The sequence below is a fragment of the Carcharodon carcharias genome, chromosome 9 (assembly GCF_017639515.1).
Source record: "Carcharodon carcharias isolate sCarCar2 chromosome 9, sCarCar2.pri, whole genome shotgun sequence".
Taxonomy (NCBI): domain Eukaryota; kingdom Metazoa; phylum Chordata; class Chondrichthyes; order Lamniformes; family Lamnidae; genus Carcharodon; species Carcharodon carcharias.
In genome coordinates, this window is record NC_054475.1 from 80,246,667 (window position 1) to 80,273,164 (window position 26,498).

Genomic DNA, 26,498 nt, shown 5'->3' on the forward strand with positions numbered 1-26,498 from the left:
AAAAAATTTGGGGCGTCCATGATTTGGAAACCCTGCCCCCATTTCCGACAGATCCCACCACCACCTGCCACCCTCCTCAGATAACCCCACCTCCTGCAGCCCCCTTCCTCAATTAGCTCCGCCCCTTCATCTGACACCTCAGCACCACCACCTGTAGCTCCGTCCTCAGATAACCCCACTCAGAGGAAAGTCAGAGGGAAACACATCAACACATTTTTTAATCATTTCTGAAATTTTGTTTATTACAATAAGTACCTTTAACTCTCTCCACATATGCAAAAAAAAACTAAAGGAATCTCTTTATAAATCATCTCATATGCATCAAACAATAAATAAATCTCCTGGGTTTGATCCTTATACAACCAAAGTGCTACATACAGATGTAAACAAAGTAGAGCACAGTTAGGGGTTTGCAAAGCACAGACATTCATCAACACATTACTGAACTGTATTGAAGAAAGTGTTTCAATCACATTACCATCTCTGTACGGGGAGGAAGCCAAGGGGAACATATGACTTCAGTAAAGAACATCCATTTATATAGCATCTTTCATGGATTCAGGATGTCTCAAAGCACCTTACAGCTAATGAAGTACTTTCCGAATGTAGCCTGTTGTAATGTAGAAAATGCAACAACCAATTTATGCACAGCTGCAGCAAACAACAATGTGAAAATGACCAAACAATCAGCATTAAGCATTGATTCAGGGGTAAATATTGGCCAGGACATTGGAGATAACCCCCCTGCTCTTGTTCTATGGGATCTTTTACATTCACCTGAGCAAGCAGACGTTGCCTTGGCTTAACATCTCACCTGAAAGGCTGCACCTCCAAAATTGCAGCAGTCCCTCAGCACTGAAATGAAGTATTAGAAAAGATGTTCAAGTCTTCCTACTGGGAGTTGTATCCCACTGACACTGAGGCGTGAGAGTGATACATTGAGTCCCAGATGACACAGTAAAATATCGAGCAGGTTACCCGGTGTGAGAGAGTTTGGTACATGGCAATTCATCATTGGCTAATGAGAGGTTTATGCCTTGAGCACAATGTACAGAATGTTGGAGGCCTTATGTGGTGTGAGTGTGAGTGGGCGAAAGCAGCGGTGTCAACGCCTCTTTTGGGGAGACTGTCACATGGAGGTCAGAGCACTTCCATCACTGGGTCTCTCAGGGCTGAGGTAACTGGGTAATGTCACATTGTTCAGGAATGCTACTGTTGCCATTGTAGAAACAGGGCCAGAGTGAGCTGGCTCTCACCAATATTGTAAACTCCAGCCACATCAATATTCTCATTATTACTCAGACCAGGAGCAAGCGGTCAGGAATGATTCTGTTGTTGTCCAGGAAACACAGATTGGGAAATCACAAGCTACTCTCTCTGTGAATGACATTCCACAATTGGAGCTGGACATTAGACTCATCCTAGTAATTCCAATAAAAGTTCATTTTCAACATTGATTTCAATATTAATGATTGCACTTGTGAGCCTTTCTGTGGGTATCAGGGTGAGGGATGTTTGTATCAGGAAGTAGGAGACCTATGGCTGATTCCACATCCTGACATTCATAATCAGAGAATAAAGCTCTCTCTACACTGCCCTCATCAAACAGTCCCAGAGCAGATACAGCACAAGGTTAAATACAGGGGAAAGCTCCCTCTACACTATTCTCATCAAACACTCCCAGGACAGGTACAGCATGGGGTTAGATACAGAATAAAGCTCTCTCTAAACTATTGTCATCAAACACTCCCAGGACAGGTACAGCATGGGGTTAGATACAGAATAAAGCTCCCTCGATACTGTCTCCATCAAACACTTCCAGGACAGGTAGAACACAGGGTTAATTACAGATAAAAACTCCCTCTACACTGTCCCATCAAACACTCCCAGGGCAGGTACAACACAGGGTTAGATACAGAATAAATCTCCCTATACATTGTCCCCATCAAACACTCCCAGGGCAGGTACAACACGGGGTTAGATATAGAATAAAGCTCCTTCTACACTGTCCCCATCAAACATTCCCAGGGCAGGTAGAGCTTGGATTCAAAAAAGAAGAAAGCTTTCTTTGCACCCTCCCCATAAAACACTACTAAGGGTGTTCTACAGGAGATGGGGTCCATGAGGTATAGGCTCTCCAGGGGTTGGGATCCATGATGTATGGGCTCTCCAGGGGGTAGGTGATCTGCGTCATTTTGTGAAGGTGACAATCATTGCCTCTCTTTGAAAGGCGGGAATTGAATGATTAGTTGATCCTTGTCCTTAGTTCTTGTTAAACTGTGCTCTGATTCACACAGATGCTCTCTACATTTACAACACTGAATAACTTGTCAGGACATAGATAGTATCTACCACCACATAGGGCACTGTAAAGTCCCCAGCAAGAATTACACCTTGGCAGTTTTTTTTTCCACCCTAACACAGTACAGCTAATTTATCAGGATAATTCCACAACTATTAACCCTTCTTTGTCAGAGTCCATTAGGTAACAGAGTGGTGTCTTCTATTTCCTGGCAACCACTAAAGGACATGGCTTGAAATGGCGGTAGCTCATGCAGACAATGCAATTGTAGTGGAGAGTTTTCACCATCCATGGACAAGAAGTTTGAAATGAATAGACGCGGCTTAAAGATCTGCAATTTAATGATTGTTCCCCAACAATTCTAAACAAGAGGGCAGTGAGTGAGCCACAGAGCCATCACATTGCTCACTGTTTGCCTAGGTCACAAGCTGTGGGCCCCAAGATTGGTCTGCCCTCTTGTAAATTATGAATTCAGTGCTTTGGTCAGATCCAGTCAGGAGCAGGGACACAGAGCCGCATCCTTCCAGCATTGCTCCAACATTTTGGATTCACCTGTACAAAAGTTGGCTCCATTCACTAACTGGCTACTTGATGACTTGATGCCATAGGGGAGGCCATTGTCCTCCAGGAACATTCCTATTGGTCATTGTATCACACCAATAACAATGGGGACTCCTGTGACTATGAGTAACAGGTGGGATAAGTTGCTAGATGTGCCTGGCCATGCAGTGCCTAAGCTTTAGTGAGGAGTTTGCAGAAAATGAATTTGTTTTCATTTTGTTTTACATTCAAAGACACTGGAGCATTACTGCTGTCCTCTGGGCAGTAAAGTCAGGCAAGCAACCTATGAAGAATTGAAATTAGCAGAGAAACACATCCCTTCAGAATCTGTGAAATAATTCAGCAGCTTTCCTCCTCTGGTCTTGTCTGTTGCTACAGTTCGGAGGTGACTGTATTCTGATCAATATCTTTAATACCATGCAGAATACGCTTCATGTGGCCCACCTTGGTTATCCCCAGATCCTTTAAAAAGAAAATATGAATAATTCAACCATTTCAGAACATTAGGTCAGATTCCATTGCTAGGCCAATTGGCACAAGTTTCCAGAATGTCAAAGTAGAAAGCTGTCAAGTCATGTGGCTGAGGTTCATTATCACCTGAAAAATTATGAGAGGAGAGTGACAGGGAAAAGAGTGAGGGGTGAGGAGAGGAGAGGGTGGAGCCGATGGGGGAGGGATGAGTCCTTGGGGAGAGTGGAGGAATAAAGCAATCATTCATGAACAAATACAGTGCTTTTTTTGACTGCAATATGTCCTGAAGCTTTTTACAGCCAATTAAGTACCTTTGAAGTATAGACACTGCAGTAATTTAGAAAATGATAGAGCCAATTTGCACACAGCAAACTCTTGGAAATAGCAATGTGATAATGACCAGATAAATCTCCTTCAGTGAAATTGCCTGAGGGATAAATATTGACCAGCACCAGGGAAAACTCCCCTGCCCTTCTTTGAAATAAGATCATGGGGAATCTATTGCATCAACCTGGGAGGACAGACAAGGCCATAGTTTAATGTATCATCTGAAAGGCAGCACTTTGTCACTGATGAACTAGTGTGTGTGAGCCTAGATGATGTGCTCAAATTTCTGGAGTGAAGCTTGAACTCTTGGTTTTCTGACTTAGAGACAAGAATGCTACTCACTGAGGCATTGCTGACACCTTGGCCAGCGAGTGGGGGGCGGGGCCTGCTTGCTGACGAGTAAAATGATGTGTGGTGACTTCGGGCAGAACTCCCGACGTCAGCGCGCCCTATTTCAATTTTCAGATAGGCGGGGGCACGGCAGAATCAGCTGTGCGCCCGCTGACTTGTCAATGGCCAATTGAGGCCAATGACAGAGTCATTAAACTAATTAATGGACCTGCCCATCCAACCTTAAGGTTGGCAGGCAGGCCAGGAGCCCAGGCGGGAATTAGAAAAAGCATGAAACCTCATCCAAGGGCGGGATGAGGTTTCATGTAGGTTTATAAAAATATAATTAAAGTGTGTGTAAAAGTTATGGACATATCCCAACTCATGTGACAGTGTCACATGAGGGGACATGTCAGTGATTCTGATTTTTCTAGTTTTCAGATTTTTAAATGTACAGCCGATCTCCCTGAGGCAGCACTTAGCCTCAGGGAGATGAGTGCACTCTCTCATGCGCATGCGCACTGGGGGCACTGATCGGAAGCAGCCTCCGCGCGCCCGCTCTTCAACTTCCCCCCCCAATGGGGGGAAAATTCTGCCCCTTGATGTTTGATAATTTGACATCAGTACATGTTGGAAAACAGATCAAGGTCATATACTCCAAATGGTAAGATTCTTAACAGAAATTTAGTACTGGTATTTAAAGGTGATCGGGGAACTAGGAGGCAGTGTGTGATTCTAAGTTTTATACGGGGAGTTTGAATATAAAAACTATTCTGTTGATCTTAACACTGCCACAGCCAGCATTTTGAAAATCATGGAAGCAGGCTATCCCATCATGCAGTTGGTATGGTGTGGCAGGAATTTACCATTAATTTGCCAAAATTCTCAAGAGTTATAAATTTGCTAAAAAAAAAAACAATCATTTTAACTACTGTGGTTTAGGGTCAGGGCTGGGGGTGATAGGAATTGGTCAGAGTTCATGCATCTGACCCCATAATAAAGTGCATTGTGGGGACACTGAAGAAGGACAGAACCTGGCTCAGCTGTAATAGCTATCAGAATGAAGTGACCCAGCTACAAGCACCATTGACACTATCTATCCCATCAGATCTTCTGAAAGGCATAATCCTAAAATGAAAGCTAGGTTGTTCAGGGGTGATATCATGAAACACTTCGACACACAAAGGATGTTCATTCTGGAGGACAATTGGAGCTTTCAAGACTGGGATTGATAGATTTTTCCCTCAGAAAGTCTATTGAGAAAAGGCAGCCAGATGAAGTTGTGGTTCATCATCTGACTGAATGTCAGAGTAGGCCAGAGGTGCTGAATGGCTTCCTTCTGTTACATTGACTCTGTTCACAGCTGATGAATGACCACTTTGTCCAGGAATTGGAAGGTAATGGAAGGCCTTAAGAAATAGGAGGAAACCAACAATTAAGGAAAAACCAAAATCGTCCTGCAGGAAAGTTCAATTCAGTCCCAAGGTTCATAGTCAGATCTCATATATTGTACACAGCTGCTTCAAACCACATAGCTATGACCTGTTTGAGGTCACCATCATTATAATCTGAGTAATTTAGTAAGGGTAACCCATGATGGCCCAGGGCCTGTTAATAGGAATATCACTATTCAATGGTACCTTCAGATTTCGCCTTTCCAGCTGCAAAAGCTCGGACCCCTGGATGTCATGACGTGCAAAAATGTCTTTGTACTCCCCTAGTTTGAGGGACTCCAGCCAAACTGCTACTTCATCTGTGCCCCATCTCTCCACTAGCAAAGGGAAGAGCAGAGCTCTGCTTAGCAACAGCAAACAACCCAGCACCTGACAAGACAATGCATGCCGGAAACGATGCAGGAAAAGCTTTGCTAATGGCAGCAAAAGCACATAACATTGAGGTGAAATGAAAGACTCATTGGAGGAAATTCCTCTTCAAGCAGCAGGATGAGTTCTGGCCCAGACCTTGCCACCTGTATTCTTCTCAAGCCCAGATGGGCAGAGATACGATGGGCTGAATGGCCTTCATCTGCATCGGATGATCTATGAGCTCAGTATCTTTTACTATTGTTATTGATTAGCTGTCGGGCCGAGTGAGTTTTTAGCATTCAGTTTAAAGTTGGTGATGATGGGGCAAGTTTATAACCCAGAATTACCCAGTAGGATGCACCATTACCTTGAACAGGCTGGCTGCAATTAAGTAATTTCAGAGAAAACACTATGGGAAAGATGACAAAAACTAATTGCTTACAACCCCAGGCAGGGACTGACAAACATCCCTGCTGATGGTGAACTCAAGCATCTAATCAGAATTTAGTCCAGATTATTAAAATTTACCACTTCAAGGAGTCAAGGTGAATATTGCTTTTATGTTAATATATTCAAAGGAATGCAAATGAATCTCAATCATGCATTCACAGCAATGATTGCAAAATGGAGGTGAAGATTAAATTTAAAAGGTAACCATGCCAGTTTAAGCTTGAATGACATTTCCCTGTCTTCAGCTGATGCTGCAAAACAGTGAGTGTGGGCATGCACTGATGAATCCAGACAACTAACAGAGTGCAGACTATGAAAGCAAGAGGAATAAGAGCATCTAAATTCCGCAAACTTTGTCAGGAACACACATGGGAGGTGAGTTCCAATGACAAGTGTGAAGGGCAGGATGAGCCAAGAGCCCCAGCACAATAGCCTCCAGCCACACATGAGCAGTGCTGTACCCTTCAACCAAGAACAAACTGGCATCTGCCCACCTCCCCCACCTCACCACAGCACCCCCCCCCCCACCCCCTCAAAACAACACAGGACTTGGCAAGTGAGGGAATTGGTGCTAATCATTCAAAACACTCTTCTAAAATGGACCCTTTATTCAATCCACCAATAGCTTTTCAATTCACATGAATAAAATCTTAGGGGAGGGATTCTAACTTGCTCAAAATCTATTCACTTAGACAAAGTTAAAATCTCCCCTAGCTTGTGTCCATAGCTTTCTTCAGTTAGTTTAGCTGCACTGTCTATGATCTGCAGAATGCACCATAGTAACTTGCCAAGGCTTCTTCAACAGCATGTCCCAAACCTGCAACCTCTACAACTCAGTAGATTAGGAGTAGAAGGCACCATAACCTCCAAGTTACCCCTCATCCTTTCTTGGACATATGTCATTATTTATGTGTCATCCCTGGGGCCAAAATTCTGGAACTCCCTCCCTGACATAAAGAATGGGAGGACCACATCACCACATGGCCTGCAGCAGCTCAAGACCGCAGCTCACCACCATCTCCTCAGGGATATTTGGAATGGGCAATAAATACCAGCCATGCCAGCGGCATCCACTTCCCATGAATTTTTCTTCACCCCCCCCACCCCCCACAGTGTGTCTTCAGTCCAAAGTGGACCAATGTACTCCTGGTTTACATGGATGCAGGAGTGATTCACAAGAGGACACTATGCAACTGGATTCCATATTGTGCTGAGGGTGTCTTGCATGAAGCTTACATGAGACTTCTTATGGTCCACCATACAAGCAACCAGGGGTCAGCTCAGGCACAATTAACTCCAGCAGAATGATCTTGGGGATTTACACCTTAGCAACGAGCATGTCTCTGATGTGTGCTGCCTGATAACAGTCACGTGTTAACCAGCACTTCTATTTTACACAATAATGTGCAGCAAAGGCTGAGAGGTTTGGCTATACCATGTCTGCTCAGCATACTGGTACAAATCAAGCTGCCTCATGTTCTGGGACCAGGAGATGACCTTTTCAATCAGGCATTGACATGCGGAGCTCCCTCAGGTTTCCTGAAACCCTTTCAGTGGGAGCTCTGGGCTAGAATACAACTCTCTTCTGCCCACCATCTGGAAAGGATTTTTATATGAGATCCTTCCTAGGACAAGCTCTCCCATAGGACAGCACAGATCAGCATGAAAAACAAAGTGATTTCCATTCAATAATACTTTAGAAGTATTAGAATTGTGGCCTGAATTACTGTGGTTGTGCAGACTCTGGGCGACAATATATATGTTTAAAAATTGCTAATGACGTTTTCATTTTCTGTCTCAAGTTGATAAAAATGGGTTCGGCTTAGGTTTTTGATAGTGAGGCAGTAGCAGATCAGCCTTTGGTTATACAAGCCGCCTGATTTACCTTTCCAATGTTTCTGCCCTTTGTATGAATATTGGTTTGACAGTAGACATTGAGGTTTGATTTACCTGGAGTTATATTTGTTCTCACTTCTGTCTCTGTATCATCTCTTCCCCTTCTCAGAAACACACCCTTCATGTTCCTGCTACAGCTTCTATCACTTTCAGTCACATTTTGTTTTTTGATCCTGGGGCTATGAAGACGGTGACCCAACTTGTGTCAGTTGAAAGAGGGAAATTATTTCTTCCACTTTAATTGTTACACTTACTGAAAGGTGGATTCAGAGTAATGCATTGAGTGATGAATAGGGCGTGTTGGGTATATTACAGTGCACACCAATGTATGCAAAACTAACTAATAATGAAAATTTTTTTCAGTATGGCATCGAGAATAATTCTGACTGATTTTCATGGTACTTGCTGACTTTCAGAGCAACCTCTAAACTAAAACCCCAAATTTCAGGGCTAATTTTACTGCAAGAGTAGATGTGAACAGGGAAAGTGATTTACACTGACACCTATTCTTTCTCTGAAATTAGTGAATGGAATTAAACATTCTTCTAGTTTTTAAGACCAGGATATGACCTTTTAAATGTGAAAATGTGTTGCTTCCAAACTGGTGAATAGTTATTCTGGATTGTTTGATCTGGTGATTATGCTGGTTAGATTTAAGAGTTAAAAGGCTAGAATTTCAGCTGGAGTGCCATTCTTCTAACAACAGCCTCACCTTCAAACATTGGCCAGGTTGGGTGAATGATCAGGAAGAGCATCTGTCCAAATGTTTCAAGAACATTCAAAGGTTCTCAGAACTGGTACGAACCAGGAGAAACTGAAAGGACCTTAACAATAGGGCCTCATTGCTTAAAGTTATTTGATTAGGATTTAATTGCACTTAGCTAACGAGTCCTGACTCACCCAGCAAAGAACTGTTTGATTTTTGCTTCTGGAGTTTCTCCTTTCTTGACATGTTCTTTATTCTTATCTTAATGCTGCTCTTGTTACTTCCCTTTGAATGTTCCTGAGAAGATAAAAGAAAATTACTCCAGGTTACAGGGACATCACCACACGTTTTATCGTGGGAAAATAAATGAGCATAAGGCCCAAGGCCTGTATTCCCTTTGCTCCTTCAGCCTGGCATTAAACTGAGCACCTTGTCCACCATCCAAATACAGCAGGACACCAGCCACATGCCAATGGGCATTTTGTCTCTTCTTGTATACATTCCATTTGAAGGAACATGAAAAATGAAATTAATATATGTCTCTGTTGCGGCTGACTAGTGCCAATTATTGCCTGTGTGATCATAACCCAATTCAGAGAATGCATGTAGGGGAGATTGTACTTGTTTCATGTACTGGTTGTGCAGACAGACTGTAGTCAGACTCAGGTAGTTACTTCAAGCTGGGTTATTTACTCTATATTCGTGATCAGCTACTAAGTAGGCACATCTCTCCTGAGTGCTGACTATTCCAACTGTTGTACAGAATCTCTAACCTGTGACTACTGATGTCATTGATGCATCATGATATACATCACTCATTACCATAACTATTCTATTAACCCATTGCATTACAGTATTGAACTCTGTAACAGGAGTAACCACACAGATCCATATACGGGCCACATGCTTTGGTAGTCGGACCACTAAACACAACCTCAATCCTGGTAGCTCTTATTACTGTTGTCTCGTTGGTGACTAAACCCTCAATTCTCTTTTTCAGAAAATAACACGAGTAGAGTTATATGACATGCCATAAGTGTATTATGCTTGGGAGGAACATGTGACTTTGGAAATCCCTTTACTTTTGGGGTTTCCCTCTCCTTATTCCTGGGTCTGTTGTAAACTAAGAGGTTAAATGCTATGTCAGCAACTCCATTATCACTGTATCATGTGATTATCAGGATGGTAGAAGGTGAACAAAGTGAACCATGGTCTTTTTCCTATGTCCCAGTGGAAATCCTAAGCCAGGATTAGCTGCTTGAAGCAACTTGGGATGTAGAATGTAGGCTTAAACTTTATATAGTGGACCGGAGGTCTAGTGTACACACTTAAAGGGTTCAAAGACAAAGCCTGAACGTTCCTGCTCTCCATATTGTAGATCAGTGATTCGCTGCCTTTCACTCAGGGTGCACTGTACAGGGAAGGGAGAAGTGATGGAGCTGGTTACAAAGATGCAAAAGGTGAATCATGCTGACCATGTTATTCAGGAGCCAGATAGAGAGTTGTTGATGCTGTTGTTTGTAAATGGTGATAGCAAGAGATATAGAAGTAAACAAAGATTAGTGTGGTTGGGGAATGTACTAGGCAAATGTAACATCTCTGAATTGTATATAAATTGCATTTAATTGTACGGGCAGATTTTTATGTCCTGTGGGCGGGCATGCACCCGACCTGATCGGGCGCAAAATTTGGACGACCGTTCCAACATCATCGCGCACTCAAGCGATATGACAATTAAGAGGCATATTAAGGCCATTAATATATAAATTAAGAGCAATTTTTCACTGCCCATCCAACCTTATGGCTGGTGGGCAGGTGAACAAATTGTCCAGACGGCCTTTGGATTTTTGAGGAAACTTCATCCATGGGCAGGCTGAGGTTTCCAAGATTAATTTTTTAAAAAATGTTTATGTTCAGGTGAATGAGTCTCATATACAGACATTTTTTTAAACTATTAATTCATGGGATGTGGACGTCGCTGGCTAGGCCAGCATTTATTGCCCATCCTAATTGCCCTTGTTCAGAGGACATTTAAGAGTTAACCACATTGCTGTGAGTCTGGAGTCACATGTAGACCAGACTGGGTAAGGACAGCAGATTTCCTTCCCTAAAGGACGTTAGTGAACCAGATGGGTTTTTACAACAATTAGCAAAGGTTTCATGGTCATCAGCAGACTTTAGATTTTTATTGAGCTCAAATTTCACCATCTGCCGGGCCCCACAGCATTATCCTGGGTCTTTGGATTACTAGTCCAGTGACAATACCACTATACCACCACTCCTCCTAAATTCTCTGCGTTTCATAATCTTTATTTTTGTTTTTAAAACTCTTTACCTCCCTGAGGTAGCTCCCTACCTTCATGGAGATTTCATTGTGCGCTCCCCTGAGCCTGCACTGACTTAAGTGCTCACCCCAACAGCGTTGAGTTACTCAGTGACTGGTTTATGCTGGCTGGCTATTAACTGGCCAGCCAGGATGAAATCGCTGTCGGGGGCCGATCGCAGGCGGCCGCCTGTTTCCCGGCCGTTCCCGGGCCCCTCCCACCGCGCCTGCCCAACAACCCGAGAATCCTGCCCTTTTGGTATTAATTGGAGATTCACTTGTGCCCCTTCAAATAGGAACAGATTGAAACTGTGCTTGTCAGGTTAGGAGGTGTGTGTTTGTAATACGTATTTCTGCAAATAAAAGTTGATAAATGTGTATAAATATTGACTCCAATTTTATTCTTCACCAGCTGGCTTTCTGGAGTGTAATAAGATCAGGGGTTGCTATCATACATTCAGAGACTGGAAAGTAGGGAGCTCTCTAGCTTCCCATCTTAAAACATAGAGGGAGGAGATTTGTACATGTTAATAGCTGCTATTGAGATCCCTGAGTTCTACATTGCAGAATGTGAAGGGTTACTTGGTTGCTATCTTCTGGTGAACTAAGTTGAACAAACTAACTCACCTCCACATCGGTTGTCTGGATAATGTGCCCCAGCCAGTGGATCTCAGCCAGCTTCTGGAGCTCACTCTCAACATCACTCAGGGCAGTCTGCAACTCTTCTTCATAGGAAGACTCCAATTCCTGTACAAATGGACAGTGGTGAGCCATTTGCCACATGGTACAGAAAGAGGAACAAGGGCATAATACAAGACTTTCTGAAACCTAATTCCAAAAGACTGCAGGTGCAATGTCAAAAATATAACTCATCAGCTTCCAGGGTTTTGAGCCATCGCTGGCCTGGCAACAGAACCAGGAGGGTCCTATAAACAGCACCGCTTGTCAGAGTGTTGGTTCTGTGACTTCATCCTGCCCCCTAGGCTATTACCAAAGGGTGGGTTGGGGAGGTGGACGCGGCAGTAGGTAGCTGATTAAAATAATTAACCATCACTTAAGGCCATTTGAATGAGGCCGACTGGGATTTTTAGACATCCTTGAGGGTGCAAAGGGCAATAGGGGCCAGTTTAACCACCTAGAGGTGGTCTCCTGACAGCAAACCAGGGTACGAGAGGTCCAGGCAAGCCTAGAGACCCTCTTCGCCTGACTGGGTGCAGCAGTAGCACAGGCTGCCCTGCGGAGAGAATCCTTCTGCACAGTTGGTGGTCTCGGTTAAAAGGGCCATTTTTTACTTCAAGTATTAAAAAAAAATGAAAAGAGGTGTTCTGTTCCTTTAAAGCAGAAAGGTCTTTTATTGACCTTCCAGCCTCAAGAGTCCACCAACCCTCCTTAATTGGATGGTGAGCCCGCCCTCTGGTTATTCCCTGGCAGCTCTAGGGAAAATCATACAAACAAGGAGCAGGAGTAGGCCACTTGGCCTCCCGAGCCTGCTCTGCCATTTAATAAGATCATGGCTGATCTGATAGTAACTTCAAATCTGCATCCTGCCGACCCTCAATAAGCTATCACCCCCTTACTAAGAATCTATCCACCTCTGCCTTAAAAATATTTAAAGACTCTGCTTTCACCACCTTTTCAGGAACAGAGTTCCAAAGACTCATGACCCTCAGAGAAAAAACTTTGCCTCATCTCCATTTCAAATGGGCGACCCCTTATTTTTAAACAGTGACTCCTAGTTCTAGATTCTGCAACAAGAGGAAACATCCTGGCAAGGATTTTCCCGTCGGCGATTTGGGGGCAGGGTCCACTCGCCGACGGGAAAATGATGCAGGATGATGTCAGGAGGAACCCCTGACATCACCCCGTTCCCTTTAAATTTTCAGGAAGGTGGACGGACAGCGAAATTAGCTGTCCGCCCGCCGACCTGTCAATGGCCAATTAAGGCCATTGACAGGCTAATTAAGATTGTTAAAGACCTGCCTGTCCAACCTTAAGGCTGGCGGGCAGGCCAGGAGCCCAAGGACTTCTGATAATACATGAAACCTCATCCATTGGCAGGATGAGGTTTCATGTCCATTTTTAAAAACTGTCTTAAAGTTTATGTTTCTTATTAACATGTCCCATCTCGTGTGACATTGTCACAAGAGGGGGACATATTAATAATTTTAACATTTTTCTATTTTTGGTGTTTTTTTACCTGTCAGTAATCTTCCTAAGACAGCACTTGGTCTCAGGGAGCAGTACGTTCTTTCACGCACATGCGTGAAAGAGCGCACTTTGATAGATGGGGAATCCTTCCCCTCCCGCACAGGAAGAGCATAGTGCTTCCTGTCGGGTAGGCTGCAGGGCGGGCCTTAATTGGCCCGCCCACTCAAAATGGCGACAGAGCCTGTTTCAGCAGCGGGGGTCAGCTGTCCGCCCACCACTGAACCCGTGGGGCCCGCACACCCACCAAGGGCAAAATTCTGCCCCCTCTCCACATCCACTCTGTCAAGACCCCTTAGGATCTTATATATTATTTCAATCAAGTCACCTCTTATTCTTCTAAACTCCGCGGATACAAGCCTAATCTGTCCAACTTTTCCTCATAAGACAAACCGTCCATTACAGGTATTAGTCTGGTAAAGCTTCTCTGAACTGCTTTGGACGCATTTACATTCTTCCTTAAATAAGGTGACCAATACTGTACACAGTGCTCCAGATGTGGTCTCACTCGTGCTCTGTACAACTGAAGCATAATGTCCCTGGTTTTGTATTCAATTTCCCTCATAATAAGTGATACATTCTATTACCTTTCCTAATTACTTGCTGTACTTGCATACTAGCCTTTTGCGATTCATGCACTAAGATACCTAGATCCTTCTGCATCTCAAAGCTTTGCGATCTCTCACCATTTAGATAAAATGCTTCTCTTTTATTCTATGTGCCAAAATTACCAATTTCACATTTTCCCACATTATATTCCATTTGCCAGATCTTTGCCAACTCACTTAATCTACTTATATCTTTTGTAACCTCCTTATGTCCACTTCACAGCTTACTTTCCTATCTATCTTTGTGTCATCAGCACATTTGGCAACGATCTTATCCATCCCTTCATCCAAGTCATTTATATAAATTGTAAACAGTTAAAGTCCCAGCACTGATCCCTGTGGCACACTACCCGTTACATCTTGCCAGCCTGAAAAAGACCCATTTATACTTGTTCTCTGCTTCCTGTTAGCCAGCCAATCTTATATCTATGCAAATCTGTTACACCCTATACCATGAGCTTTTATTTTCTGCAACAACCTTTGATGTGGCACTTTATCAAATGCCTTCTGGAAATCTAAGTATAGTACATCCACCAGTTCCCCTTTATCCACAGCACACGTTACCTTCTCAAAGAACTCCATAAATTTGGTTAAACATGATTACTTTCTCACAAAACCATGTTGACTCTGCCTGATTACCTTGAACTTATCCAAGTGCCACATTTGCAACATTTTCCCTACAACAGGTGTTAGGTTAACTGGCCTGTAGCTTGTTTTCTGTCTCCCTCCCCTTTTTGAATAATGGGTTTACATTTGCTATCTTCCAAGCCAATGGGACGTTCCCCAAATCTAGGGAGTTTCAAAAAATTAAAACCAATGCATCAACTATCTCACTAGACATTTATTTTAAGGCTCTAGGATGAAGTCCATCAAGGCCCAGTTACTTGTCAACCCGCAGCTCCAACAATTTACTCAGTACCACTTCTCTGGCCATTGTAATTTTCCTGTTTTCCTCCCTCCCTTCCATTTCCTGATTTATAGCTGCTTCTGGGATTTTATTTGTATCCTCTGTAGTGAAAACTGATGCAAAACACCTGTTCAATTCATCTGCCATTTCCTTGTTTTCCATTATCAATTCTCCAGACTCTCTTTCTATAGGACCAATTCTCACTTTGCTAACTTGTTTCTTTTAAGATATTTATTGAAACTCTTAATATCTGTTTTTATATTTCTGGCTAGCTTTCTCTCATACTCTACATTTTCCCTCCTTCTTAGTCTTTGTCATCCTTTGCTGTTCCTTAAATTCTGTCCAATCTTCTGATCTTTCACCTATCTTTGCACAATTATAGAATTTTTCTTCAAGTTTGACACTATCTTTAACCTTTCTAGCTAACCATGGATGGTGTGTCTGTCCCTTGGACTTTTTCTTACTCGTTGGAAAGTATCTACTCTGTGTATTCTGAAATATCCCCTTAAATATTTGCCAATAAACCTCTATTGAACTATACTGTAACCTAATTTGCCAGTTCACTTCAGCCAGCTCTGCTTTCATGTCCTTATAATTGTCCTTATTTAAGTTTAAAAACATAGGGCAGAATTTTTTTATCCTGCGGGTGGGAGCACACCTAACCCGAACAGGAGTGAGATAATGCGCACTGACATCGGGCAGCAGTGCGCCCGCTGACAATTAAGAGGCCTATTAAGGCCCTTAAGTAATTAAATTGCATTTTTCCCTGAACAGACCAGGCAGCCTTTGAATTTTAAACGAAACCTCATCCACAAGTGGGATGAGGTTTCCAACAAAATCTAAAAAAAAACCTTTTTAACATTTTTTTTACATGTCTCTTTTCATGTGACTGCGTTACATATGGGGGACATATAAAAAGTTTATTTTCCATTTTAAAATCCATCAGCTCCCTGAAGCAGCTCTGTGCCTTCAGAGCTGGCAGTGCATGCTCCCCCACACATATACACAATTCAGTGCTCGCACTCCTCCTGCTCCCACCCTGGCAATGCTGAGGCTCTTAGCACACCTTTCATGCTGGCTGGCCTTAATTGGCCAGTCAATGTGAAACCACGGTCGGAGCCGGATTGCAGGCAGTGGTCAGTCTCATGGCCTATCCCAAGCCCGCCAGCCTGACAAGGGGAAAATCCTCTCCATAGTCTCAGACCCCACTCCTCTTTCTCTCAAACTGAATGTAAAATTCAATCATATTATGGTCACAGCTATCTGGGGATGCCTTCACTATGAGGTTATTAATTAATTCCATCTCGTTGCGCAGCACTAGGTCTAGTATAGCCTGCTCTCTTGTTGGCTCCAGGGCGCGCTGTTCTAAGAAACTAGCCTGGAAACATTCCATGAACTCCTCATCTAGGCTACCTTTGCCCATCTGCCTTTTCCAGTCTTTAAGTAAATTAAAATCTCTCATGATTATCGCTGTGCGTTGCTGACAAGCTCCCATTATTTCTTCCCTTATGCTCCACCCTACCATGTGGTTAATATTAGGGGGCCTGTACACGACTCCCACGAGTGACTTCTTGCCTTTACCATTTCTCATCTCTACCTAAGCCATTTCCATATCCTGGTTTCCTGAAATTATGTCACCCTCTCGATTGTGCTAATACCATCATTAACTAACAGAGGCACCCCTCCACCTTTTCCTCACTTCCTGTCCCTCCTAAATGTCCTGTATCCTTTAATGTTCAGGTCCCAATCTATCTCCTCCTACAGCCATTGACTGTTTTCTACTCAGTGCAGGCTTCTGACTCCAATTTGAGCCTGACAGCTGGGTTCAGAAACCCACAGGGAAAATCCTGTCCCATTTGTCATCTTCAACTTGCTTCAAAATTGAACACAGCATCAATAGAGCAAGAAAAAACAGCATTGAAAGAGTTCACCAGCGCAATGTGTTTGAATCAGTAATAATCCACCAAGAAAGAGTATGTAAGGAAAGAAAGAACAAGCTAACTTGGATTTTTATAGTAACTTTCACAACCTCAACAACAAGGTTGTACTTATCTTTAATGTAATAAAATGTCTCTCGGTGTTTCACAGGAGCAGTACACAGTTGACTTTCACACAAAACCACATTAGGTGGTATTAAAGCAGGTGACCAAAAGCTTGGTTTGAGTGGTAAATTTTCAGTGTCTTAAAGGAGGCAAGGGAGGAAGAGAGGCTGAGAGTTTAGGGAGAGAATTCCAGAGCCTAGGGCCTAAGCAGCTAAAGGCAGGGCCACCAATTGTGAAGCAATAAAAATCAGGGATGCTCAACAGGCCAGAATTAGAGAAGTGGAGATATCCTGGAGGGCCTTGGGGCTGGAGGAGATTACAGAGATAGAGAGGAGTGAAGCCATGTAGGGGATTGAAAACAAGGAGGAGAAATGTGAAACCAAGGCATTGCTCAACCCAGTGCCAATGTAGGTCAGTGAGCACAGAGGTGAAGAGTGAATAGGGCTTGGTGCAATTAGGACACAGGGAGCAGGATGACCTCAAGCCAATGGAGACGATGGAAGGCCGGTGAGGAATGTATTGGAATGGAAAAGTCTAAAGGTAAGTCTTGAGGTAATGAAAGCATGAATGGAGGTTTCAGCAGCAGATAAGCTGAGGCAGGAATGGAGTCAGGAGATGATATGGAGGTGGAATTAGGCAGTATTAGTTGGGGCAGGATTGTGTGGTGGGAAGCTCATCCCACAGTCAAATATGACATCCTGGTTGTGAACAGTCTGGATTCAGTCTCAGACAGTTGCCAGGGAGAGGGATGGAGTCAGTGGTAAGGAAATGGCACTAGTGGCTTGGACTGAAGACAATGGCTTCAGTCTTTCCATTATTGAGTTGACAGAAATTTCTGCTCATCCTGAACCTCGGGACATCTGAAACACTTCAGAGCCAATGAAGTGCTTCTGATGTACAGTCATTGTTGTAATGTCAAAAATGCAGCAAAAGTTTGGCACACAGCAAGCTCGTACAAATAGCATTGAGATAAAGGACCAAACAATCTGTTTGAATGAAAAACCTGTTGTGGAGGAGTTGGTGTTGGTAAAACGTGACCATTCATTTTACATACCAGCAGTTTGTCATCGAGAAGTGCCTTTGTTTCTGTGCACAGGGCCTTTACACTGCTGAAGATGTCAACAACTGCATTCCTGGTCATAGCCTGAAAGAAACAAAGAAAAGTGATCAGCACATAGAGATACTCAACATTGTATGAACACAGATCAGGCAAAAGCCCACTTAGTAAGGAACTGGCCCTTCATTCCCAGGACAGATCATTACCTTTGAAAGAAGGGAGCAGGGGAGGAAAACTGGAAAAGCCATCTCACATACATTCCCTCATTGCTGAGGCTAGAGTCCAGTTACTGTCCTTCCTATTTTACTGAATTGATATGAAGAAACAGCCATGATCTCATTGAAAGGTGGAACAGACATGATGGGCCAAATGGCCTATTTCTGCTCCTATATCTTACGTCCTTATGGATGAAGTTTCTAAAGGCAAGTTCAACCTTGATTTCCATTAAATTCAAATGAATATTTTCAAACTAAATAATAACATTTGCTCAGTATTCTGAGATTAGTTCATGCACCTTAATCAGAGCTTCTAGTCACAATTATAATTATGCTTAAAATGTGTCTGTCCTGACAGTCTGAGGTGAAGCACAGTAACCAGTTTAACACTATGTATATAAAACATGACTGTACGCACTCTGAAAATGTGGTGACATCCCTTTGAATGTCTCTATTCTTTTCACATATCTTCATATTCTCAACTTACAAAGCAATGAAACAAATGTCATCTCTATAAGGGCCCCTTTTAAAGAGTATCTCTCCATTAAGGTCCCATTTGGAAGGTGTCTCTATAACAGGTGTGATGGAATCTGTGGTTTCAAAGCTTGTACTTTTTGAGACAGATCCTAATTGAAAAGGGAAACTGAGATGGAAAACTAAAACTTGTGTGGAGACTGAACTGGTTGAAACCACAAATGGACACAGACCCTTCAGAGTTCAGATGGTGATCCCAGTGGTGCAGTACAGGCTGACTGGGGAAGATGGGGGCTAAATCCAGAATCTAAGAATAAGCAAATATACAGTTGCTGCAGCTGTTTTTTGAGGATAACATTGATGGATCTCTGCCATCTAGACCATCGCAAGCAGAGTTGAGGAGGTTCTGCGGATGTGTGCCATTTTTGGTGAAGACCGTGCCCATGGAGCCCAGATTGGTTGTGCACCTGTCAACTGGGGATCAGGTTAAATCCAAGCAGAGCGTGAGCTGAAATTCTTCATGAGGAAGACAGAATTTGAAGGACTTTGTGACCAAGATCAATGACATATATTCAAGTGGGCTGCAGAGCCAATTTATAAGATCAACTTAATTGTATCTGCCATCTAATGTGTAATTTAGAGTTGAGAATCGACCACAATTTGCCTATTCATTCATATTTAACTTACATTGATTCTGGTTTTTAGAGTATGGTGGTTAGCTATGATAGTGTTTAATGTTTGATTTGTTTGACTCTTTTGTCAAAATTCTTTTGTTTTAAACTGTGGAATCTTGTGGCTTCATTCTTTCAATAAATAACTGGGATTCTGATTTATCTTTTTCAAAAATGTTACTGGTTTTGACCAAGATCAGAAGAAAGAGTAGATTTTAAAGAGGTCATCTCTCCATCAGGATCCCACTTGCAAGAAATACTTACAACACTCTAACCCATGCATTCGAGTGTTTGGAGGGGCAGTGTAGAAGGAAATACTGTGTATTTACCCCAAGCTGTGCCTGCTCTGGGCGTGTTTGATGGAAGGGAGTAGAGAGAGCTTTACTTTCGGACTTGCTCATAACTCCTGGTGTTATGTGAAGATCTTGGCCTCCTCCCCGAGGGTGCTCTGTAATTGATCAAACTGGTGCTGTATCTGCCGTGTAGAAGGAACATTACTCCATCCCAGGAATCTCAGGTTCAGTTTTTGGGGGTAAGGGGAAAATTAAATAAAGTTGACTTACATCAGGAGCATTTTGCTTAGGTAAAACTTCACTAATCACATGGGAGCATCCATTGACTGCGTGGGCCAGCTCCTGCTCAACAACCTTGTGCCTCTCAGCTGCACGGTGGATCCTGTAAAATAGCAGAGATGTAGTCACCTCACCTCAATACTGAAAATTGATGGTATTACAACATTATAGGCTGGAAAATGTAATGGTCTAATTGAATGTGGCTCTGGAGCAACTCATAAACCCTTTATTTTTTTTTCTGTTAACCATCTCTCACTGTAGTAATTGTAAGTTAAACCTTTGTCATGAAAGTATAATAATTTTCATAATATTCTTCTAGTTTATTGTAAATTGGTTTATGGGAATAAGTATAGTTGGATCTGTCTGTGTGTGATTTAATTACATTGAGAGGCAAGTAAACTGCAAGGTTAAATTATCAAAATAAGCTAGATGCTTGACACGCTAATGAGCAAACATGGATGCTGGTTTAGCATGTAGTGGAGAATATTCTCCCTGTTGGGAGGGGGGGTTGTGCGGGGGTTGGCACGGGCAGCAGCTCAGCTGATTGGCATCCCCGATCGGCTGGGCACTGCCATTTTACATGGGTGGGCCAATTAAGGCCCGCCCAGCGTGATGCGCTCCTGGAAGCGCCGAGTGCTCCCTGTGTGGGGGGGGGGGGGGGGGGGGGGGGGGGGGGGGGGGGGTGTGCAGGGGCAGTTGCCTGAGTCAGGAGTGCGCTCTTTCGTGCAAAAGAGTGCAGACATCTTCTTGAGGCACAGAAGTGCCTCAGGGGGATTAGTTTTAACTTTAAACAGTTTAAAGTATTGAAAAGATTTTTATGACATTTCCCCTCATGTGAAACTGTCACATGAGCTGGAACATGCGCATTAACTTTAGTAAAAAAAAATTCTGAAAATTTTAAATATTCATGAAACCTCATCCCGCCCATGGATGAGGTTCCATGAAAAATGTGAAGGCCGCCTGGGCTCTTCGCCTGCCCGCCAATGTTAAGACTGGACGGGCAGCTCAGCTGATTGCCTTAATTGCTTTTTAACAGGCCTTAATAGGCCTTTGACAGCTCGGCCGGTGCGCAGCTGAGTCAGCTGTGCGCCCGCCAACTGAAAACCTAAATGACGCGGTGATGTTGGGATGCACACCCGACCTCATCCCGCGTTATTTTACGTTTCGGCGAGCAGGCCCCGCCCCTGCTCGCTGAGCCGAAGATTCTGCCCGTAAGGTGTGAAGGGGATTTGCATTTTTAGACAAATGAAGAGAGATTTGGATTTCAAAGTGACCTCAGTCTGTTTGCAACTAGCCAGATAAGCAAAGCTAAGGAAGGTGTTTAATTTTCCCAAAGGTTACTGACAATAAATGGTAGCAGCATGAACGTTTTTATATTGAGGAAGATACAGTTTCAAAGATACATGAAACAATAGAATTTACATATTAGATAGAGAGAACCCTTTATAAAAGAGAATGAAGGGCTATGTGTGAGGAGAAGGCCATGTAAGATCTAACAGAAGTTGTGAAATAGCCTTAATGAAGCCTCCAGCATTTGTGCATAAGTCTGCTGTCTAATGGAACTGAAGCTGGAGAAAAACCATTTGGAATTCCACTCTCCAGGTTATTGTGTTAATTTGCTGGATCGGTTTAAAATCTGAAATCTAATTTTGGACCATTACCTTAAAGGGAGTGTAACTGGGGTCAGGTTAATTAGGAATTTTAGGAGTTGTTATAGTAGTAATCTGTAGTCTTATGTTTGTGCTTAAAATCTTTTATTTTGTTAATAAACATTTTAATTAAATTTTTAAAAAATCTCAAAATCTTGGTGGACTTATTACTTCTAAATTCAGTGCGCACATCTCGTAACAAATACAAATTGCAAAACCTTTGTGATAGCGCAACCAAGTTTCCCTCGTGGATTTGGTCCACCTGGCACACATCATCTGCTGCGTCACAACACCTTTTATACTGTCATGAGGATCACGTGACTGTATGGACAAATCAAGCCTAAGCATGGGTAATCTTAGGGGTGGAGCTTTCAAGCCTTGGTCTTGGAACAAGTATGTAGCTTCATCAGGAGCTCTGTAAATAAAGTTTACCGCTTCTAACAAGAAACCTACCCTGCACTCCAAGTTTATTACAGTTGGTGACGAGAATAAATAGCTCCAATGCTGCACCTTGTCTCACGACTGAGAGTATTTCAATTTTTAAGGGAATAAAAAAGATAGTATACTCATCAGCAAAGCCTCTCTTCAGCAGAATTGAACTGTATGACTCAACCATCGAGGTCTAGAGTCAGTACATAGAGCACCTAGGTCTCTACTTTGCGGTGAACTAAATAACGGTCCTAAGTGTCTGTGGGGCAAAACGTATACCCTAATGCATGGCCTAGTGGCTCCGAATGCACCAAATTCCAGATCTTTCACTGAAAGGTCATTTTCAGCCTCAACCATTGGTGATCATGCAAAGATTTAAGTTCAACTCTAGAGTAAGGGCCCCCGGTGAGTCGATCGCAATGTACATCATGAAGGTAAAGCAGTTAACGGAGCACTGTGACTTCGGCGATACTCTAAACAGCATGTTGCGAGATCAATTGGCTTGAGGCATAAAGAATGGTGCCATTCAGCGCTGTTTACTTGCTGAAGTTGAGATAGACATAAAGCGTGCCTTGGAGATAGCATTAGCAATGGGGAGTGTTGATAGGGAATCGCAGGTTTGCAGAGTGTGCAGCACGGCGCCATTTTACAGCTAGGGTAGGAACCTGCCAGCAAGTGTGGCGCAAAGACCAGGGAAGAAACCGTGAAGTGAGATGCGGTCCCTATCACTAGAAAAACAAAAAGAAATACTGGAGGTAGCTCACCAGTAAACAGAAATAAAAGTGCTCCTGATGTGGAGGTAATCATGTACCAGAAGCCTACAGAATTAAAGAGGCAGAATGCCACTACTGTCACAATAAAGAGCTTGTTGTAAAACAGTGCAGGGCAAGCTCAAGACAGCCAGCCAAGTTCAATGAAGTGCACAATATAGATGAACCAGAAGCTGCTGATCCCTATACAATCTGAAGGCCAGGAAAATGAACCAATCACTGTTACCCTTCAAGTAAATGGAAAGTCTCCGTTCATGGAGGTTGACACAGGAGCATCGACCACAATGGTGGGAGAACACATCTTTAAATAGCTTAGAGAAGGTACCCAGCCACTGAATCTGAAGAAAACCACTGCTCAGCTATAAACGTTTACTGGATGGGTAATACAGGTGAAAGGCACCACCTCTGTACCTGTATCCTAAAGACAACAGACAGCCCAACTGCCAATAATTATTGTAACAGGTGAAGGACCAAGCCTTCTGTGAGATGTTTGGTTGAAAAAAATTAAACTCAACTGGTCAGAAATTTTTCAAGTCAGAACAGGAGGAATTCCTGAGTTGTTAAAAAAAATGGCAGAGTATTCCGAGATGAGCTGGGCAAAATAAAAGGTCTATAAGTTAAAATATACGCGGGTTCTGAAGCAAGACCTGTGCCTTACGCCCTAAAGAAGGTGGATGCGGAATTGTGCAATTTGGAGGAGTTAGGAATAATCCAGCCAGTCCAATTTTCAGAATGGGCAGTACCCATTGTCCCTGCAATGAAAGCAGATCAAACCATTCACATCTGCAGAGATTACAAATTAACTATGAACAAGGCTGCTACATCAGACAAATAGCCAATCCCAAGGATTGAAGATCTGAATGCTAAACGTGAAAGAGGAAGATCCTACACTAAACTGGACATAAGCCATGCATGCCAACAGCTCAAAATGGACAGCACATTAAGAAGTTATAAACACGCACAAGGGCCTGTACCAGTATATACGCCTAACCTTTGGTGTGTCATCTGCTTGTGCGATTTTCCAAAGAACCATGGAAAGCCTATTACAAGGACTTTCCCAAGCTAAAGTGTACCTGGATGACGTTCTGATCACAGGATGCATGGAAGCAGAACATTAGGCCAACCTATAAGAGGTTCTGAAGAGATTTCTTTGAGGCCGGTGTTCATTTGAAAGAAATAGAAGTGCACTCTCCAAGCAAATGAAATCACTTACTTGGATTATCGAGTGGATGCCCAAGGGTTGCACCCATTAGAGGAAAAAGTCAGGGTAATTAAGGAAGCGCCCTCTCCTACCAATGTCACGGAGCTAGGCATGGCAAATTATTATGATTGCTTTTTGCTTAATCTATCTACAGTGTTAACCCCTTTACACTTATTATTGAAGAAGAACCACAAATGGTCCTGGAAGGTACAGCAGGAGAAGATACAGCCTTCATAAGTCAAGAAGCTTTTATACTCATCGTGTCTACTAGTGCACAATGACCCCTCTAAGGAATTAATACTTACTTATCTTGCATCACTCTAAGGTTACGAGCAGCATTTTCACACAAGATGGAGGATGGATCTGAAAGACCGATAGGGTATGTATCCACAGCTCTTTCTGCAGCCAAGAAAGGTTACACACAAATTGAAAAAGGCGTGGCTAATGTACTTGGAGTGAAAAAGTTCCATCAATATTTGCACAATTGACACTTCACCATAGTGTCAAATCACAAGCCACTGTTGGGTTTGTTTAGTGAAGACAAGGCAATGCCACTGATAACATCTGCTAGAATTCAAAGATGAGCTTTGATTTTGCTGGCATACGAGAACACTTTTATGCACCGTCCGGGTGCTCTCAGTCATCTTCCTTTGCCAGATAGCATTACACACGTTCCAGTATCTCAAGAGGTAGCACTTGTGTTGAATTTCCTGGACTCCTCACCAGTCTGTATGAGACAGATAAAGAATTGGACAAACCAGGATCCAACTTTATCAAGACTCTGAGAACAGGCACTGCAAATGCATAAGTCTCTGAAAAATTAAAACCATTCTATGCTCGTAAATCTGAACTGAGTCGTCAAGATGGAATCTTGTTATGGGGAGCAAGTTTCAAGAAAGGGAACCACTTTTGACAGAGCTTCATAGTGCACATCCTAATATTTCAAAATGAAGATGCTTGCGTGAAGTTATACCTGGTGGTCAGGTACAGAAAGTTATATAGAAAAAATGTTTAAACACTGCCTCCAGTGTCAGCAATAGCAGAAGTTGCCCATTTAAGCTCCACTGCATCCGTGGGAGTGGCCTGGTCAATCCTGGGTCAGACTAATATAGACTATGTAAGTCCATTTCTAGGTACCATGTGTTTAGTGATCATCAACGCCCAAAGTGTATGGTGTGTATGAGATCACCTACATCGTGTGCAACTATTAAAAAGCTGCACCAATATTTTAGTTACATGGCCTATCAGGAGTTGTGTCGGATAGTGGTACTCCTCTCACTAGCACTGAATTCCAAAGATTCATGAACCTAAATGGGATCAAACATGTCAGAACAGCACTGTATCATCCCTTATCCAATGGGTTAGAAGAAAGAGCAGTACAGGCTTTAAAACAGGCATGAAAAGCTAAGAGGGAATGTTAGAAACACAAATTTTAAGATTTCTGTTCAACTATCATATGACTCCTCATGCAACCACAGGTTCAACACAGTGCGAATTGCTAATGAAGCGTTGACTTTGTACAAGGTTGAGTCTAGTATTCCCTAATTTGGAGGGTAAGATGGAGAGAAATCAGAGTAGCCAGAAAGTGAACCATGACGTTCACAGTAAAGGTCAAGAATTTACTGTGGGAGAGACAGTTTTTGTATGAAATTTTGCAACTGGACCAAGATAGGTTCCTGGTATAATGTATCTGAAACAAGACCTTTATCTTATCAGCTAGAAGTGGAAAACAGGATTGTTAGGAAACACATGGATCATTTCAGAAATCAAGAAACCCTCCAACAACCAGTTAATCCACCTGAAATTGAAGACGAACCTTTGATCCCTGAAGTGTCAGATCGACAAAGAATAGACATACCTGATATCTCGGTTGAAGTAAATAGTTCTGAACTGCCATTGTCTAAGGATGTCCCTGATGCTGTAGTTCCTGGTGAAGTCGATCCAATGGAAAAATCTCAAGTTGTGGAGTTGTGTCGCTCTACCCAAATCAGAAAACCTCCTCAAAGACTAAATCTATAATTGCATGAACTGTATATATTTGTATATGATATGGGTTAAGATATTTTTGTAAACGAGAGTGGCAAAACAAAACTAAAGGGGGAGGAATGTAGTAATTGTAAGTTAAATCTTTCATACTGTTATGGGGATCATGTGACTGTAAAGAGAAATCTGCCCTAAGCGTGGGTAATATTAGGGGCGGCGCTTTCTGGCCTTGGTCTTGGAACAAGCATGTAGATTCATCAGGAGCTCTGTAAATAAAGTTTACTGTTCTAATAAGAAACCTGCCCTGCATTCCAAGTCTATTACACTCACCTCTTTCTCTTTCTAATTTATCAAAATTAATAATCAATGTTGCTCTCAACCAGCCTTTCTTGGTGCTCTTAACTCAAAGGCTTGGCCCTAAAAATTCTGCCTCCTACCGACACAGATATTGAAATTTATTTCACTGTACCTGTACTGTTGGCATTGTTCATAACTCATGGATTTTTTTTAAAGTTCATTTATGGGATGTGGGTGTCGCTGGCTA

General features: G+C 42.8%; 1 protein-coding gene across 9 annotated transcripts in view; it reads right to left on the reverse strand.

Moving 5' to 3' along the window:
* Nucleotides 1–221: 221 nt before the first annotated feature.
* The window catches only part of si:dkey-172j4.3 (diacylglycerol kinase eta), a 312,005-nt gene continuing 285,728 nt past the window's right edge, over nucleotides 222–26,498 (reverse strand). For 5 of the 9 annotated variants that reach the window (XM_041195265.1, XM_041195264.1, XM_041195270.1 and 2 more), the window contains 7 exons: nucleotides 25,830–25,949; nucleotides 19,914–20,025; nucleotides 17,988–18,077; nucleotides 11,799–11,918; nucleotides 9,043–9,145; nucleotides 5,632–5,762; nucleotides 222–3,325 (listed from right to left, as the gene is read on the reverse strand). In XM_041195265.1, coding sequence (XP_041051199.1) covers nucleotides 3,236–3,325; nucleotides 5,632–5,762; nucleotides 9,043–9,145; nucleotides 11,799–11,918; nucleotides 17,988–18,077; nucleotides 19,914–20,025; nucleotides 25,830–25,949 — 766 coding nt within the window. In that variant the 3' untranslated portion in view covers nucleotides 222–3,235. Of the gene's footprint in view, nucleotides 3,326–4,465; nucleotides 5,401–5,631; nucleotides 5,763–9,042; nucleotides 9,146–11,798; nucleotides 11,919–17,987; nucleotides 18,078–19,913; nucleotides 20,026–24,276; nucleotides 24,371–25,829; nucleotides 25,950–26,498 lie in introns of those variants that run through there. The other 4 variants (XM_041195267.1, XM_041195273.1, XM_041195266.1 and 1 more) reach the window with 4 other exon arrangements.